The sequence below is a fragment of the Gouania willdenowi genome, chromosome 24 (assembly GCF_900634775.1).
Source record: "Gouania willdenowi chromosome 24, fGouWil2.1, whole genome shotgun sequence".
Classification (NCBI taxonomy): domain Eukaryota; kingdom Metazoa; phylum Chordata; class Actinopteri; order Blenniiformes; family Gobiesocidae; genus Gouania; species Gouania willdenowi.
Genome location: NC_041066.1, coordinates 9,229,415 through 9,245,968, shown reverse-complemented (window position 1 = coordinate 9,245,968; position 16,554 = coordinate 9,229,415). Strand labels below are relative to the sequence as shown.

At 38.6% G+C, this 16,554-nt stretch overlaps 2 protein-coding genes across 2 annotated transcripts; one reads left to right on the top strand and one right to left on the bottom strand.

The window, feature by feature from the left end:
• Positions 1–1,477: 1,477 nt before the first annotated feature.
• On the bottom strand, positions 1,478–3,361 carry LOC114457693 (potassium voltage-gated channel subfamily F member 1-like). Its single transcript, XM_028439711.1, has one exon. It carries the CDS (start codon positions 3,151–3,153, stop codon positions 1,669–1,671), a length of 1,485 nt encoding a protein of 494 aa, XP_028295512.1. The 5' UTR covers positions 3,154–3,361; the 3' UTR covers positions 1,478–1,668.
• Positions 3,362–5,179: 1,818 nt separating this feature from the next.
• On the top strand, positions 5,180–16,531 carry pdia6 (protein disulfide isomerase family A, member 6). The gene is made up of 13 exons (XM_028439437.1): positions 5,180–5,286; positions 5,596–5,740; positions 7,077–7,134; positions 8,300–8,426; positions 8,581–8,690; positions 8,759–8,907; positions 9,389–9,503; positions 11,331–11,471; positions 12,587–12,671; positions 12,973–13,045; positions 13,126–13,284; positions 13,392–13,491; positions 15,883–16,531. The coding sequence occupies exons 1-13, from the start codon at positions 5,268–5,270 to the stop codon at positions 15,955–15,957; spliced, it is 1,356 nt and encodes a 451-aa protein (XP_028295238.1). The 5' UTR covers positions 5,180–5,267; the 3' UTR covers positions 15,958–16,531.
• The last annotated feature ends 23 nt before the right edge of the window (positions 16,532–16,554 follow it).

Genomic DNA, 16,554 nt, shown 5'->3' with positions numbered 1-16,554 from the left:
CATAAAGCTCAATTTATATGTTGACCCTTATGTAATATGTGTCATTTTCATTGAGCACAAGTTGGTAAATTACAACAATGGTATATCCTTAAAGCAGCGGTCTGCAACCTTTACTCTCAAAGGAACCATTTTGCCTCATCTCTCCAGGATCAAAGTTTTTCAGGAGCCAAAAAAAAAAAAAAAACACATGATCAAGTCGGTCAACACATGCTCATTGCTCATTTCTTGCCACATATCAAACATGCATATTTAACCAGGGATTTCAAATTTAAGGTTAACCACAGATGCAAGGAACGTTGATGGTCTGTAGATGTTGCAGGAGGTGAAGTAAGAAGGTGGCCGAGTCACTAAACAATATGATTTATTTCTAGGTTAAAAATTGATATATTGTAATTTTATTTGGTGTCAAAGTTATTAATCATTAATACCCTCTGTAAGAAAATAATCATTTATTTCAATATTTTTTAAATGCTATAGGGAGCCTTTGCAAAACGGTCAAAGAGCCGCAGGTTGCAGACCCCAGCTTTAAAGCGATGTTGTTTGTTGATTTCGGAAGAAAAAAAATTCAAGTCTTTCGTTCGTCGGTAGAATGCTGGGACTCTCTTTTTTGGTCCAAATATGGCTAACAAAGCTAAGCTAAACTAGAGCACTAAGAGTATACCTGTCTATCAGTGATCCTGTTAATGGCACCATGATCATTACACTTTAAAGGCTTGGAAGAAATGTCTCCATTAATGACAATACAGTAGGTTCAAATGCATGGGCACCCATTTATGTATTTATTTCTTTTTTTTTTAAATTGCGATAAATTACGCAATGCGGTGTCAATCCAGATCAAACTCAGTTGGATAATTGAGGAACGACCTCGACATAACTGAGTCATATTGTATTAAGATCAGTGAATTACTAACCAAGTTGTGATTTTAGAAAATTTCCCCATAATAAAAATGTTTTTGTTTTTTTAAAAACTGATCCCGAAGCAGTATTGATCAGTTTCCTCTACAAAATCTAATAGTTCCATGGTGTATGTTGTAGATCAAGGACTTTTTGATGTAACAGACAAATAAAAAAATGAATTAAAAAAATGCTGGTGAAAATGTTAACTCCTTTGTGGAGGTAACAATAATCATATATAGCCTGATACATATTTACTAAGGAATTAACTATAATTTCAAGTAAACATTTCAGTACATCTGTCAATCTATTTGCTTAAATATTTGGTAATAACCTTGGTAATCTTCAACATGTCAGTAAGGTTTTGTATAGGAGTACAGGTGTACACTGTCTGTGATTTGGAATATACCCTTGGGGTACACGTACCCCTGGTTGGGAAACACTGTTCTAGAGTATAGAACATCTGTATGTATTTGGCACTGATGGAAGGGAGCAGGTCTACAGTCAATGTGTGACTATTGGTTGGGATGTTATATAAGGTGTCTGCATTAGTCTGATGAGGAACATATCACACACATGCTCATTTCCTCAGAAGCTGCAGTGAAGGTCCTCAGAGGCCATTGCTGCAGTTCTTTTATCTCTGAGAATATTTACAGCCTCATTGAATCAGAGTTCTTTTTTTTTTTTTTTTTGAATAATTCACAAATGAATAATTCATTTCTTGTTTATTTTTGGGTGTTTTTTTTTTCTTTTTTTTTTTCCTCAGAGTGTTGATCAGATGAAATATTCAGTGGCCTCGGCTGTACTCTCAAAGCTGGTGTCCACACTGGGGGTCTGCGCGGCCCCTGTGGGGCCCTTCAGTAAGGGGACAGAGGTTTCACTGTGGCACGAGGAGTGCACGGTGACGTCCCACGCACCCGCACCACACACGTGTCTATGCGCGCCAGGTGACGCCGCCAGCTCTCCATCATCAGAGCGCCGCGCCATCAGCTCGATCTCATGCTTGGCGGCGGTTTCCAGCACCTGTTGCTTGTTGTAAAACAGCACAAAATTGTTAATGATGGGATGGATGGGCAGAGCTATCGCTATGACCCCGCACAGGAAGCTGATGGCTGCGTTACAACGACCTAAAGTGGTTTTGGGGTAGACGTCTCCGTAGCCCACGGTGGTCATGGTGATCACAGCCCACCAGAAGGATTGTGGGATGCTGGTGAACAGCGTGTCCGGGTGGTTCTGCTCCATGGTGTAGCCCAGTGCGGAGAAAAGGAAAACTCCCACCCCCATGTACATGAGGAGCAGCCCGAGTTCTTTGAAGCTGCTCTTCAGGGCAGATGTGAGCGTCTGGAGTCCCGAGGAATGGCGAGCCAGCTTGAAAATGCGCGCAATGCGCATTATGCGTAAAGCCTGCACCGCCTGCTGCACGTTAGCCAGCTCCATCACCCCTGCACCAAAGGAGGTCAGAATCAGCACCACGTAGAAAGGCATGATGGCCATGAAGTCCACGATGTTCATGAAAGCCAGGATGAATTTCACTTTGTTTGGGGCGGAGATCAGACGCAGGACGTATTCAACGGTGAACCAGCCGATGCACACGGTCTCTATGACCTCCAGGGTCGGGTGCTCCACCAGGTTACCCTCTGCGTCCTCTACCTGCAGGTCAGGGATGGTGCCCACGCACATCACCACAGAGGAGATGAGGATGAAGATGAAGGAAACTATGGCGATGACGTGCGCCGGCAGGGAGGAATCCGGCTTCTCCATCAGCCTCCAGAGCCACATCTGGAACCGCTGGCAACCCTCTGCGGATGGATCTCCCTCCCTGTCCACCAGGATAGTTCTGACTTTCTCTGCGATCTCCGCGAGTTCGTCCTCCACCTCTTTCAGCTGACATTTGCAGCACTCATCCAGAAAATCCGAGTCTATTTTCCAAAACTCCATCTCCTTCATGAAACAAATAGGACAAATGCCTCGTTTCACGTGTATCTCTCCATAGTAATAGAGTTCGATTATGCACTTGAACGCATCAGGGTCTCTGTCAAAATAAAACTCTCCTGTGTCTGGGTCATAGTCATCACACAATAAAGATATCTCTTCAGATGGTTTAAGTAAGCAATCCACCAGTTCCGCCAGTCGAGTGTCCGGGTATCTGTTCAACACGTCCCCATACAACACCTGCTTCACTCCGCCGATGTTAACCACGATCTCCGTCTCCTCACTGGCTTCCGAGCCGTTACAGTCCGCATACCGTGTCCTCCACATGATGCCCCCCACTAAGCCGCTGTGAGACACTCAAAGTCAGTCAACTAAACTGTTCACTGACGCAGAAGACGCGCGTCCGGAGCTGCGGTGCTGTGCGTAAAGCTCTCCAGACATAAACAACCAAATGATCCAAGTATCAAAAACACGACTTCTTACAGGACACAGCAGTGTTGAAGTCTCTCTCTGGTTTGTGCAGCCGTGTTTGGCTGCAAACAGTGCGCCTGTGCGCTCACAGAAAGTTGGCTTTCAAGTGACGTCAAGAGGATTTTATCCAACGCACAACTTCCTGGCTTAGACTTCGCCGTAAAACACTGGTGAATTGTTTAAAAGAGTAGAAAAAGAGTCCCACGCGACAAATGAGTCTGTATGAGAAGTGTAAATATGAATAAAATGAAAATGCTACAACACATTCACAGTAATCTTACTGGTGGAAAAATAAGAGATAAAAATAACACTTGATATATGACATTGTTGTTCATGTATTTGCGTGTTTTATGTTTAGTTTCTCCAAATATTAATATTACAATAATCCAATGTACCTCAATTGTATGTATTTATTGTAAAGTTAGGCTCCAGATCTCCTCTGGGTGGTGCGCATTTACGCAGCGCGGTGCATGCATGGCAGACGCAGTGAGGAGAGGTGGTGACGCGCATCCCGCTGCGTTTCTGCTGCAGCTTAAAGGTCAACAGTTGGTTATTAAAGGATGCTTGTCAACCACAAACAGCTCCTCTGTAATGTAAATCTACACTATATTAAAAACAAGTAGAATTTACATGAATGTAGGTTTTTTTTTTTTTTTTTACATAATCATCAATATGGATAACATTGTTATTAATATTATATGCACATCCACGTTCAGGTATCGACCACATTTTCATTCATTTATTTATCTATTTAAATTCTTCCAAATGCTCATTCTCATCCGGTGTCGTGTAGTTTGCCTCCATCTAGTGACAAGAGTTTATAATACCAGAACAAGTGCAGAGTAACTATTATAGTCACGACTTTTAACAGTGATTGGTTGTTTTTCTTTCTTTCTTCAATGTTTGTGTTGCCAGCTCTTACAAATTAAATCTGGTGGAGACAAAACACAGTCCCAAGGTTTCACAATTTAAACAGTCCTGTTGCTTTTTTTTTTTTTTTTTTTTTTTTTTTTTTTTTCATCAAACACGTGGAATTCAAGGACTGCATCTATTTCCTAATTTATTCTTAGCAAATTAACAAACTGTCTTTAGATTATTTTTTCTAAAGTCTCTTTGAAGCCCATTTTACACTGTCCTTTTTTATTCTAAACCCATTTATCTAATTTGACCATATATCCATCTTTCATATGTTGTCATGAGGCAAAAGCATAGTTTTTTCCTCATCTACACTTGGCCTAAACATGTTGGACTCCTGGACTTCTTCTGTAAAGTTGAAGTATGCAGACTCTCAAGGATCAGTTGAGCTGTTTTTTCCTCTTTTCTCAAGTCCCTCTTAAAAAAGATACTTTAATGTCAATAAGAATTGCTACTGGTTTTAAATGTATCTGACTTAATGATCAATAAATTCATATTCCAATAGGTTCCTGGGCTTGTGTGGTTGAACAAGATAGTTAATTCTAAAAAAAAATTCCAAATATGTAGCCAGTTATTCAAGACTGGTTGGATGGATGATGGATGATGGATGATGGATAGTCAGCTACGTGGATTTAAAGTGGCGAGTGGCACGTCATCTTTGCTCATTTGCTCTTTCTTCCGTATCCTACTTAAATAAATGTTAGAAAAAATATTGTTTCCCCCCCAAAAAAAAAAAATCCAGAATGTACACACAGCTCCAAATTTCTCTTTCATAGTAATTGAAATACAAGTCTCACAGCTGTTTACGTATTTTGAATAAGTTTTTAAAGACTAACAAAAAATGCAGGAAACCGTCCAAGCTGGCAACAGTGCCTACCGGTTTATAGGTAGGGTTAGGGAATTACACGGCACACGCTGATTGGTTAAGGCGCAGCACCATGGCGGACGGACCAATCAGCGCGGGCCACGGTACGATTTGTCGAAGCACTTTTTCAGGGCGACGCGGCGGCTCCGGCTCAGTGCGCTGAGTGTGATTGAAGCGAGCAGCTGAAACAATGAGGCCACTTTTGTTTGGTGAGTGACAACTAAACAAAAAAAAAAAACGCATTTCTTTTCTTTGTGATATAATTTGTGTCACTCTGGGGTAAGGACTGTTGTGTGTGTCAGGCTGCGGTTTTTTCTTTCGCTGCTACGGTAAGCTAGCATTATCAAGTTAGGGTGCAGATCACTGCCAGGCCTGTGATGAGGGGTATCAGTGGAAATCCAAAACAATGTCACTTTCTCACATATTATCCAGCCTGTGGACCTTCCTCTTTTGTTGAAGCTGTTTTATATTTTGTTGTGACTGAATCTAAGTCTGTTGTGCTGTGTTGTGTTTTTCAGGAGTGCTACTGGGCTGCTCACTGGTGCTTTCTATCCAAGCCTTGTATTCATCCAGTGATGATGTTATCGAGCTCACACCGTCCAACTTCAAACGGGAGGTGATCCAGAGTGACTCCCTGTGGCTGGTTGAGTTTTATGCCCCATGGTGAGTCCATGACACTGAACACCAAACAGTCATTTTATGGTGCAGTCACATGAACTGTACTTTATTGAGTGTCATCACACTGCAGAATGCTGCTAAGCAGGACAATCCTACTTAAAATGATGCCTAAATATCACAAACGCACGTTTTAATCAAGCTCAACGATTCGCAGACAAGAAACAAAGTCGGTGTGGTTTGCATTCACAAATACAAAACATCATTCACAAAATAATGCATTTTGGGTTTCTAATAAGAAACATACTGATCAAATAATTGCAGCATGTTTTACACATACAAATTATTTATTTTTAAAAAGCCCAACATTAGTACACCTACCACAAGCTGTCACCTTCCTATTGTCACGTGACTTATTTGCAAAACGAAATGCATTGCACGACTACGCAAATGCCAGTAAAATTTCAAAGAAATGTCCTGTTTTGTACTTGAAGGATATTTTTAATTGAAGAAATGTTTTTCTTTGTGTAAAATATTTGATAGGTATGTTTCTTATTTGCAAAACAAAATGCATTAGTTTGTGAATTGCTTCTTTTTATATGTGAATCACACTGAGTTGGTGTGAAACATACCAATGAAACAAATACAGCATGTTTTACAACATACAAATAAACATTTTCTTAAAAAAAAATAAAAATAAAAAAAATTGTACAACTATGACAAACTACGCAAATGCCAGTAAACTTTCAAAGAAATGTCCTGTTTTGTACTTCAATTATATATATTTTTTAATTCAAAAGGTTAATTTGTTTGTGTAAAACATGCTGTATTTGTTTGATAGGCACGTTTCTTATTTGCAAAGCAAAATGCATTCATTTGTGAATTACTTCTTGTTATTTGTGAACCACACTGAATTAGTGTGAAACATACCAACAAAGCAAATACAGCATGTTTTACACATACAAATGAACATTTACACACATATATATATATATTTAAAAAAAAAAAACTATGACAAACTGCTATCATACCACTGTCACCTGACTATAGACACCAACTTTCTGCCTCACAGATTCACACACAAATGCCAGTAGACTTTTAAAGAAACGTCCTATTTTGTTCTTGAAGGATGTTTTTTGTAACTGAAGAAGTTACAGAAGTTTTTTTTTGTATGCGTGAACCGTGCTGTATTTATTTGATAGGTATGTTTCTTATTTGCAAAACAAAAAGCATTAGTTTGTGAATTGGTTCTTGTATTTGTGATTTTGATAAATTTTGCAATGATCGTCATTTTACTGTTAGGAACTCATCCAACAGGATCCACATTGTGAATTGCTACTTATCATTGTGGCATTATTTTTTTAAACGACATTCTGTCTTTCAGGTGTGGCCACTGTAAAAGTCTCGCTCCGGAATGGAAGAAGGTAGCCTCCGCCCTCAAGGTAACTCATCTACACTAGTAGATGAATCTGTTCTCAGGGAAAAAATAATAAACAACAGTTTCTGTTGTTGACGTTTTTATAAATTTCCACACATAAGTAGAATCACAAATCTTAAGGAGCTTAATAACAATCATTTTGTCCTCAAGGCTAATAAACACGTATGATTATAAATGAGACAGAACATCACAGTCATAACATCTTTATCAACAAGCCATAATTCCAGCATTTACCCTTGGACCGTTTGAATTATTGTGAATAAAGACAAGGACAAAAGCAGTCTGACCTTTATCAGGAACACTGGTGTAGATTCAAGCATGGGCAATTGGTGGCCCGGGGGCCACATGCGACCCTCAGGTTCATTTTGTGCGGCCCTCAAAGTAAACGCACAGAATGTCTCCAAAAAACACACACAAATTACTGAAGAAAGCGCACACAATTATAGTAAGTTGCACAAAAGGACAACAAAAACGAAATTACAAAAAAATTGCAAGAAAGGAAAACAAAAATACTCAAATTTGTTCCAAAAACAAATAGGATGGCTACAAATTAACAAAAAAAACAATAATAATAAGAGAACAAAATGAGTCGACAACACAAATACACACAAAATGACCGTAGAAATGCACTTAAACAAATTGAAATCGCACACTAAGAAAAAAGAAATCACACATTTAAAAACAAACAGAAATCACACAAAACAAACAGAAAAAAGGCAAAACAAATAAATCACAGAAAACACAAAACAAGAGATAAATCTGGTCACTATTCTAAATAACATGGTCCTCTGATCAGACTGTAAATACTCAACAATCATACATCTTATCTTTTATTTAAACATTTTAATTGGCTTGTTCCTTTTTTGTATTCAAATGTGCTTTTGTGCCATTTTAATGTAAAATTAACTTATTTATCAATAAAGGACCAGAATCACTAATGGTAGAATAATATACTGACAATATTGATAATAAAAAAAAACATTTATTATATTTATATCATATGTTTTTATGTTTGTTTTAACACCGACTGACGTGCTTTGCCATTTTAGTTGTTTGCTTTGCATACAATGACAATAAACTGTAATGATTCTGAATATTGGTTTGAGAAATACAAATTTCAGCGACCTTTGAGTAAAAAAGTCTGAAGGTGTGTTTCTGCTGTTTTTCAGGGTGTGGTTAAGGTGGGCGCTGTGGACGCTGACCAGCACCAGTCACTGGGGAGCGAGTACAGCGTCCGTGGTTTCCCAACCATTAAGATTTTTGGAGCGAACAAGAACAAGCCTGAGGAATATCAAGGTATATGAACTAAACACGAGTTTCTGACACTTTAACTGTGACATTTTGTGAAGAATCTTGTTGGTGAGTTGTAGTTTTGTGTGTGTGAACAATCGCATTTAAAAATAAAAAAAAAAGAAATCTATTTAAAATGTATTTATTGATGGCTCCTCAGGAGGACGCACTGCTCAGGCCATCATCGACCAAACCCTGAACACATTGCGGGCTTTTATCAAAGATCGGCAGAGTGGGAAGGGAGGTGGATCCAAATCAACCAATAACCAGGTATAGAAGATGAGAAGCTGTGTGGTGATTGTATGGATGTAATGGGGTAAATGTGGCACTCCCTGCAGGGCAGCAGTGGAGGTGGAGGCAGCACAGGAAGTGGTGATAAGAAGGATGTGGTGGAGCTCACAGACGACAACTTTGATAAGATGGTGCTGGGCAGTGAAGACATTTGGCTGGTGGAATTTTTCGCCCCTTGGTGTGGACACTGCAAGAAGTGAGTCCTGTCCTTTAGTGACCTCAGAAACATCGTAATCTACCAATGTTTAACACTGAGGGCACATTAGTAAATGAGTGTTTTTGTAGAAATGGAAACTTCTTTCATTCCTTTTAAACTTCAGATTTTTTTTCTTTAAAAAAACACTGAATTGACTAAATTATGTGAGTAGGCAATATTTGAATAAGGATCTGCTCTGGGATGAAGTTGGAACAGGCTTTTTCTAGTAATACTGGCCCATATTGTCTCTTTGTGCACTAATCCTGGCTGCTCTGTATTTGTAGAACAGTATAACAAACAGATCAAACAACACATTTTAGAGGAAAAAAAGTCTCTGCGGGTCACCAGAAAGTTGTGATATAAAAATGAGTCATGACAAGGAAAAGGTTTCTGAGATGAGCTCAGGATTATTTTCAGTGACAGTTAATTAGAGAGGAATTCTCTTTGGCTTTTCCTCAACCATCTGCTCTGCTCTGTCCAGCCTTGAGCCTGAGTGGACAGCAGCAGCCTCTGCCATCAAAGAACAAACCAAAGGCAAAGTTCACCTCGGAGCTGTGGATGCCACCGTGCACCGTGATGTGTCTGGGCGCTATGGGGTGAGTCCGAACCATGATCTTGCGAAAAGACTGTTTTCCTTATTGACTAGTGTTATTACTAGTGGTGGGGGGAAAATCGATTCCCATAAGAATTGCGACTCTAATCATCCACAATTCTGAATCGATTCACAAACTTCAAAAATCGATTTATTTATTTTTTTATTATTATTTTTTTCAAAAAAAACTTTGATTTAGTAGATCCTCTTAGAGTCTTTACTCAAAAAACACTAAACTGAACATACAAATACATATTAGTGTTCTCATAAATATTAAATACCACTATACAAAAAGTCCGCTAGCTTCATGCTAACGTCTATGGGAAAACCCATGTATATGCTCATGCTAACATTTACCGCCATCTGTGGTGATTTATATATCACACCATTCATGCTCGACTTTCATAAACACAGACTTGGGAGTGTAATCAAACAGTACACTTAATCATACTCACAAGAATATGCTTTTTCAAGCCGAAAATACAAGAACTTAGTAAAGACTACTAGACCATGGGCTTTCAAGATGGCAACTTCTGACTACTACGGCAACAATGTTAGGTCAAAACACACAAACGTACCCTTTACAGTCCATGACACGATTCCAACAGGAAACAACAACGACTCTAACTTATAATGTATTACATAGAGAGCACAAGGAGTGTGTGCGTGTGTTTTTTTTTAACTTGTTTAGCATGAATAAATGTAAACTTTTGTCTTAAGTTTGCCTTTGTGTGATTACATCATTGGAATCAGTTTATTTAAAATTATTTTATAAAAACTGTATTGTTTTGATGCCATAATTTGCCTTAACACACTATGCATTGTATCAATTTTTGAAGAGGGAATCGATATTGAATCGAAATCGTAATCGAATCATGAGACACCCAATGATTCACATCCCGGTTCAATTTTAGCACAAAATATTTTACAAGTGCAAAACATTGTCTTTAAAACTTTTGTGTGCATTTATTAATTATCTGAAAAACATCATCTGCATAAGTATGTATTAAATATTACTGAGATGTGCTCACTGTGAGACAGATGAGCAGCTGAAAACATCATATTTCCTCAGTGATGAATCAACAATGATCCCATAATCAATGTTTGGCAATTCAAAATATTTACAACAAACATTTGGACAATAAAAACTGCACCAGGCAGCAGTAATCATATTCACTAATGAATCTGATCCTTTACATTAACATTTTAAACTTTGCAAAAGGAACATAAATACTGTTGATCTGTCTAATATTTTAAGGCTTAAAATTTAGCATCAAAGTAGTGAAGCTTTGACCACAAACAGAGCAGAAATGTAATGGTTAACAGATACGATCACAGTGGATTTAAAAACGCATTCGATACTAACTTTTATTGCCTCGCTCTCACACCTTACATGTGCGCACACACGCGCTTTAGACCATCATTACTTTCTTCATAGATATCTTTTCTCTGATTACAATGATGACGCGCTAATGTTAGCTTCTTAAGCTGCTCTGCCTGTGTGGCATTATATAAATGATATATAACGTAAAACCAACAAATGTTTTGACATTGGAATAGAATGCTGTCGACGTGTGCACGGTGAACATTTTACACACAAACGTTCCTAATCCAATCTGAAATAATAGGACTCTTTAAAGTGTAAATGTACATTGTTAGATATGAAACTACTGTCATTGAAGTCCTTCATGTTGTTAACCTCTCAGTCAATGTGAAAACTTAGTGCTGCTGTTAAATAGTCGTCGTCACAAATATATACACCTTATTTTTTATTTCATTTTTATTTTTTTCTCTTTTACTTACAAGATTTTAAATGATTGTTTGTCTCCAGATTCGTGGGTTTCCCACCATCAAGATTTTCAGAAAAGGGGAGGAGCCTCAGAACTATGAGGGAGGTCGTACCCGTGGAGACATTATTGAAAAGGCTTTGGAGCTGTTCTCCGACAACGCTCCTGCTCCTGAAGTGTTGGAGGTCAGTACGTGCACTAGGGGTGCTTCCATCTTGCAAATTAGATGTTGTTCGCACAGTGGGGTCCGGTGGGAGGAGCCCTGGTAACACACCCTGCCCATTTAGCATACTACCCTGATGAGTTACGCAGCCCAGCTACATCACAAACTTGAGTATCTTTCCCACTGGAAAATTCTACCAACGTCTTGTTGAGATGATCATATCATAGAGGTTAGCACTAGTACTAGTAGTGAACGGAAAAGTTTAATGGCGTCTCGGCTTTCCTTAACGACGTCACTGCTTATGCTATTCACAAAGAGAGCTACTCAAGACCCAAGGCTGTTAATCATCGTCATAGATGATGTCGAATCTCATTTTTCAACCTCAAATAACTTATTTAAAACAAACTTCACAGATAAATGAGCACTTGAACACAATGTAGGATGATAACTAATGATCACAGCAGAGTTTAGCTTTGGAAAGAAATGATGTGACGAGTATTTTAAGCGTTGTTAACATAAGAATGTGGTTGCTGCTTTGTGCTTCCACTCTAGTGTCCCAGGCCTAAGGCCACATTTTGAGATGACCACCAGGGGTCATCATTATAAGGTTATTGTTACATGGTTTGTTCATTGGTGTGTAACTTGTTTACATTGAAATGTCTCATCTTTGTTACCTACCTCTCATGCTAAACACTGTGCTCAGGCTGAAATGTTGCACTTTGTTGTTAGTATTCTGTACTACTTTTACCTCTGGAGTTTCAATGTCTAAAAATAAATACATGTGATTTTGTTTTGCCGTGAAGCCACAATGCATGGGGATATGTGGTCTTTTACATATTTGAAAAGGAAATATTATACTGTCACTTTAGAATTGGCTTCTTTATTTTATAAAAGATCTACAACAAATATTTACCATAGAAACAAATTGTATAGTTCCTACACTATCGAATCGGTCAGTAATAAAAGGATATTGTTTTTTAATCGTAACCTGTGTATCGAGATGCATATCGAATCATTTATCAGATGTGCAACCCTACTGAAAGCAGTACTAACAGGATATTTTGGTGTTTTACCACATCACACATAATCACAATAGTTACATTGCGGTCTCATGTGGCCCGTTTTGTCGTGTTTCAGCTCCTCAATGAAGAAATCTTTAAGACGACCTGTGCAGACAGTCAGCTGTGCATCATCGCCATGTTGCCACACATCTTGGACACAGGTCAGACTGTATAACAAACGTACACAAAGCTGCCTTTTTATTTTTGTGTGCAATTAAACTCATCTCTCAAGTGAATCTGCGTTAGGGGAAAACAGGAAGTAGGGTGAACAGAGGTTAATAAATCCAACTGTCAATAAGATGCTTTGTGAGAACAATTGGTGAATTTTGTGCATGACACGTCTCAGGATATTAAAGCGTTGTTGAACTGAGGGAACGTGCGTCACCAGGGGACGCAGGGTCCTTGTTTGATCTTTGATCAATTTGCTATTTTTTATTTATTATTTTTGTTGCATTCAAACAGGAGCAAGTGGGAGAAACGGCTACTTGGATATCATGAAGCAGATGGCAGAGAAGTACAAGAAGAAGATGTGGGGGTACGTGTGATGTGTTCCAGACCCTGTGGTGGCTGTGTTAACAGGTGATGGTAACCAATAGCTGGTTCCTCTCTCTTCAGCTGGCTGTGGGCCGAGGCGGGCACTCAGCGCGAGCTGGAGGTTTCTTTGGAAATAGGTGGTTTTGGCTACCCCGCCATGGCTGCCATCAACCCTCGTAAAAAGATGTACGCTCTCCTCAAAGGCTCCTTCAGCACTACCGGCATCCACGAGTTTCTGAGGTAAGACAGAAAAATGCATCCTACACGAATCAGGATGAAAACAAGAAGGGAAAGAGCCTGTTTGGAGGTTAACACGTCTGATTTTACGGTTTTGTTTTTTCCCCCAGGGAAGTTTCTGTTGGCCGTGGCTCGACTTACAAATGGGGAAAAGGGAATGAAATGCCCAAGATCAATGCTGTGGATTCCTGGGATGGTTTAGACGGACAGGTGAGCGTCTCAGTGAGCAAACGCAGACGTCTGTGTCTTTAAAACAAGAAAAGCAGCACAAAACACACTTAAACTGAGAGAAGCCTGGATACAGGTCTTTGTTCCCTTTATTTAAATGTATTGCTTTAATTATCGTCCGAGTAATCAGTTACATCTGAAATTTAAAAACGCTTTTAGTTGTATATACAGTACAGTATGTGTATATATAATATATTATTATAGTAATAGTTCTAATTCATCATTAACTTTGTTTCTGTTGTCATTTGTTAAGAGACATTAGACTTGAAACACATGTAAGGAGATGTGGAGGCAATCTGAAAACGGTGACAAAAATAGTGCAAATTCATTCAATAGCTAATGAAAACCTAATCAGAGGAACTGACTCCAACATTAGCATCTTTTTAAAACAAAGAGTAAACTCATCCAATCTGAGTCAAAACACCAATACAACTTTACAGCGTTCTACGAGGAAAGTAGCAATTTTGTGTTAATTTTGAGAATAACTAGAATAATTTAGATTATAACGTTTTTATTTTCTCGTTAACTAATTAAAGCAAACTATAAGGTCACATGGGAGGACATCCTATCAGAACTCATTTGATCATGTGGTCAAACATTAATACCATCCCATATCTGGTTGATCATTGATCAATGCTAAATTCATCTTTAAAAAAAAATGCATTAACTCTTATGCTGTATATTTTACTACGACTATAATTGATTTAGCGACTTAGTCATTTATTTGACTAAAACTACACTATCACTGTCTGGACTAAAAACAATTTAGTTTTAGTCAAAGACTATGACTAAATCTAAATTTGCTGTCAAAATGAACGCTGGAAAGTAGCTGCATCACGAGCCCCGAAACAATGTTTGTGAAAGGAAATGAAATCATTATCACCTGCAAACTCACCTCTTATTGTTTAATTATAAACATCAATATGCAACGAAGAGCTTTCCAATTATTTATTACTTATGATACGATATTAATATTGCAGCTTTGTCTTTTGGCCACTACGATACGTTGGTAGCAAAAATCATACATTATTTTATTATGTCTTAGTGTGGAATGTAGATAAAAGGCTTTACCAAGTGCTGTTAGTCAGAGAACAATAATCAGGTTAAATATACAATTTATCATTTCAATAAATAAATCAGGACACCTTAAAAATAAACTCAAATCAAATAAAAACGATCTATTACAGAGAAGGTTTTAGGTGCAGGCTGATCAGATACTTGTTTTTGCTGATATTGGATCGTGACGTCTTTAAATTATATCTTCAGTGCATCTCTTTACTCCCAAAATATCAGTGGTGTCTCTGACACATTCCTTAGACTCTAATTGAACGGGTGGTGTTTTTTTTAAAGGCTGTAATTTAATCAGAGCTGGAGGGAGTCACTCCTGAGCCTTTTGCTAACCAGCAGTTAAAAAGTGACCTACTCTCTGTAGAGGTCTGTGGTCTCTGTAAAGGCAGCTGAAACATTCCATGTACTTTCACAAATGGCCAACGCACTTTGGTCGCAATAAATTCCGAAATTCTTACCAATTGTTCCGTGATTATTCAATAGGCACTGTAATTTTTTTAATCGGATGAATACTATGAGACATGGCCAATGTAGTGAGGAGGTATGTGTTGATTTTTGCGCATCCTTATTTTTGTTTTATTTTCAGCTTTCAGTGTTTCAGGAAATACACCACATAGGAAAGTGAAATTTGGTATAATAATACAGCTCCACCTACTCTCTCAGAATATACAAAAATATCTGCTATACATCCTTTCTGATGGACATGCCAGCCCCCTTTTTCTGCTCAGTTTCCACAAAATAAAGTGCATTCAGGTTTGTTTCAATAAATGGAAGCAAACGCTGAAGCTGTCTTCACATCCAAAATGGCACGTGACAGCATGACCTCACATGTTCCAGATTTGAGGGGTTGGCATGTCCACCAGATAGGATGTATAGCAGATCTTTTTGTATATTCTGATAGAGTAGGTGGAGCTGTATTACTGTACCAAGGTTCATTTTCCTATGTGATTTAGTTCCTGAGATATTGGAAGAAAAATAAGGATGCACGAAAATAGACACATGCCCGCCTCGCTAAATTGGCCATATCTGAAAAAGTATTGATCCAATCTAAACTAAAAAATTTACAGTGTCTATTGAATTATTGAAAAACAAATAGTAAAAAATTCTGAATTTTTTTAGACCAAAGTGCGTGGGAAGTCTTGAAAATGTGTTTAAATGACATGGAATGACTCTGTTGACTGTGGTCACAGGGTGAATGATTAGTTTTTTTTTGTCATATGAGAGTTAAATGTGTCACTTTATATTTAACAAAGATGTTTCAGCTAAATCTTTCTGCTTTTCCCCCATATTTATGATCATGTTCAGTTTCCTGTGGAGGAGGACGTGGACCTCAGTGACGTAGACCTGTCTGACGATTATGGAAGCAAAATCGAGCTCTGAGTCCCCGCCTCCACCCGGACCTGATCCAGACCAGCCCTAGACCAGCCCTGACGGTTCTGGTTCTGATCCTGGTCCAGAGCGACTGGCCTCACCCTCTCCCGTGGACGAGGGGGAGGCCGAGTCGCCAAGTTACTGAAACGCTCCACAAATGACACGGGGACGCCTGCAGTCGGTCAACTCATCATCATCATCATCATCATCAGTCCAGCACGGCACAGAGGAGCCGCCATGAGGGTCTGGAGTGAACACACACACACACACACCTGCTGATTGTCAGAAGCTGCATATTTATACAGCCACTGTCAGGGAGGAGGAGATTCGTGTTTAAAACATAAACTCATCAAAACGATGCTTCCTCTGACCTTAACTATATTTCCTCCTCTTCTTCTTCTTCTCTTTTTCTTTTTTTAATTGGTGAATGAATTTCTCTGCACTTTGTAAGGTCTGTCCACGACATGAGGGATACTGCGGGACTTGTTGTGTAGATTTTTCTTACACGACTTTATTTGAATTGTGTGAAAACAAAATGACATTTTTGTTACAAAAATAAAAAGTAATAAAAACACAAAGCGCAGTTTTTGTTTTTTGTTTTTTTTT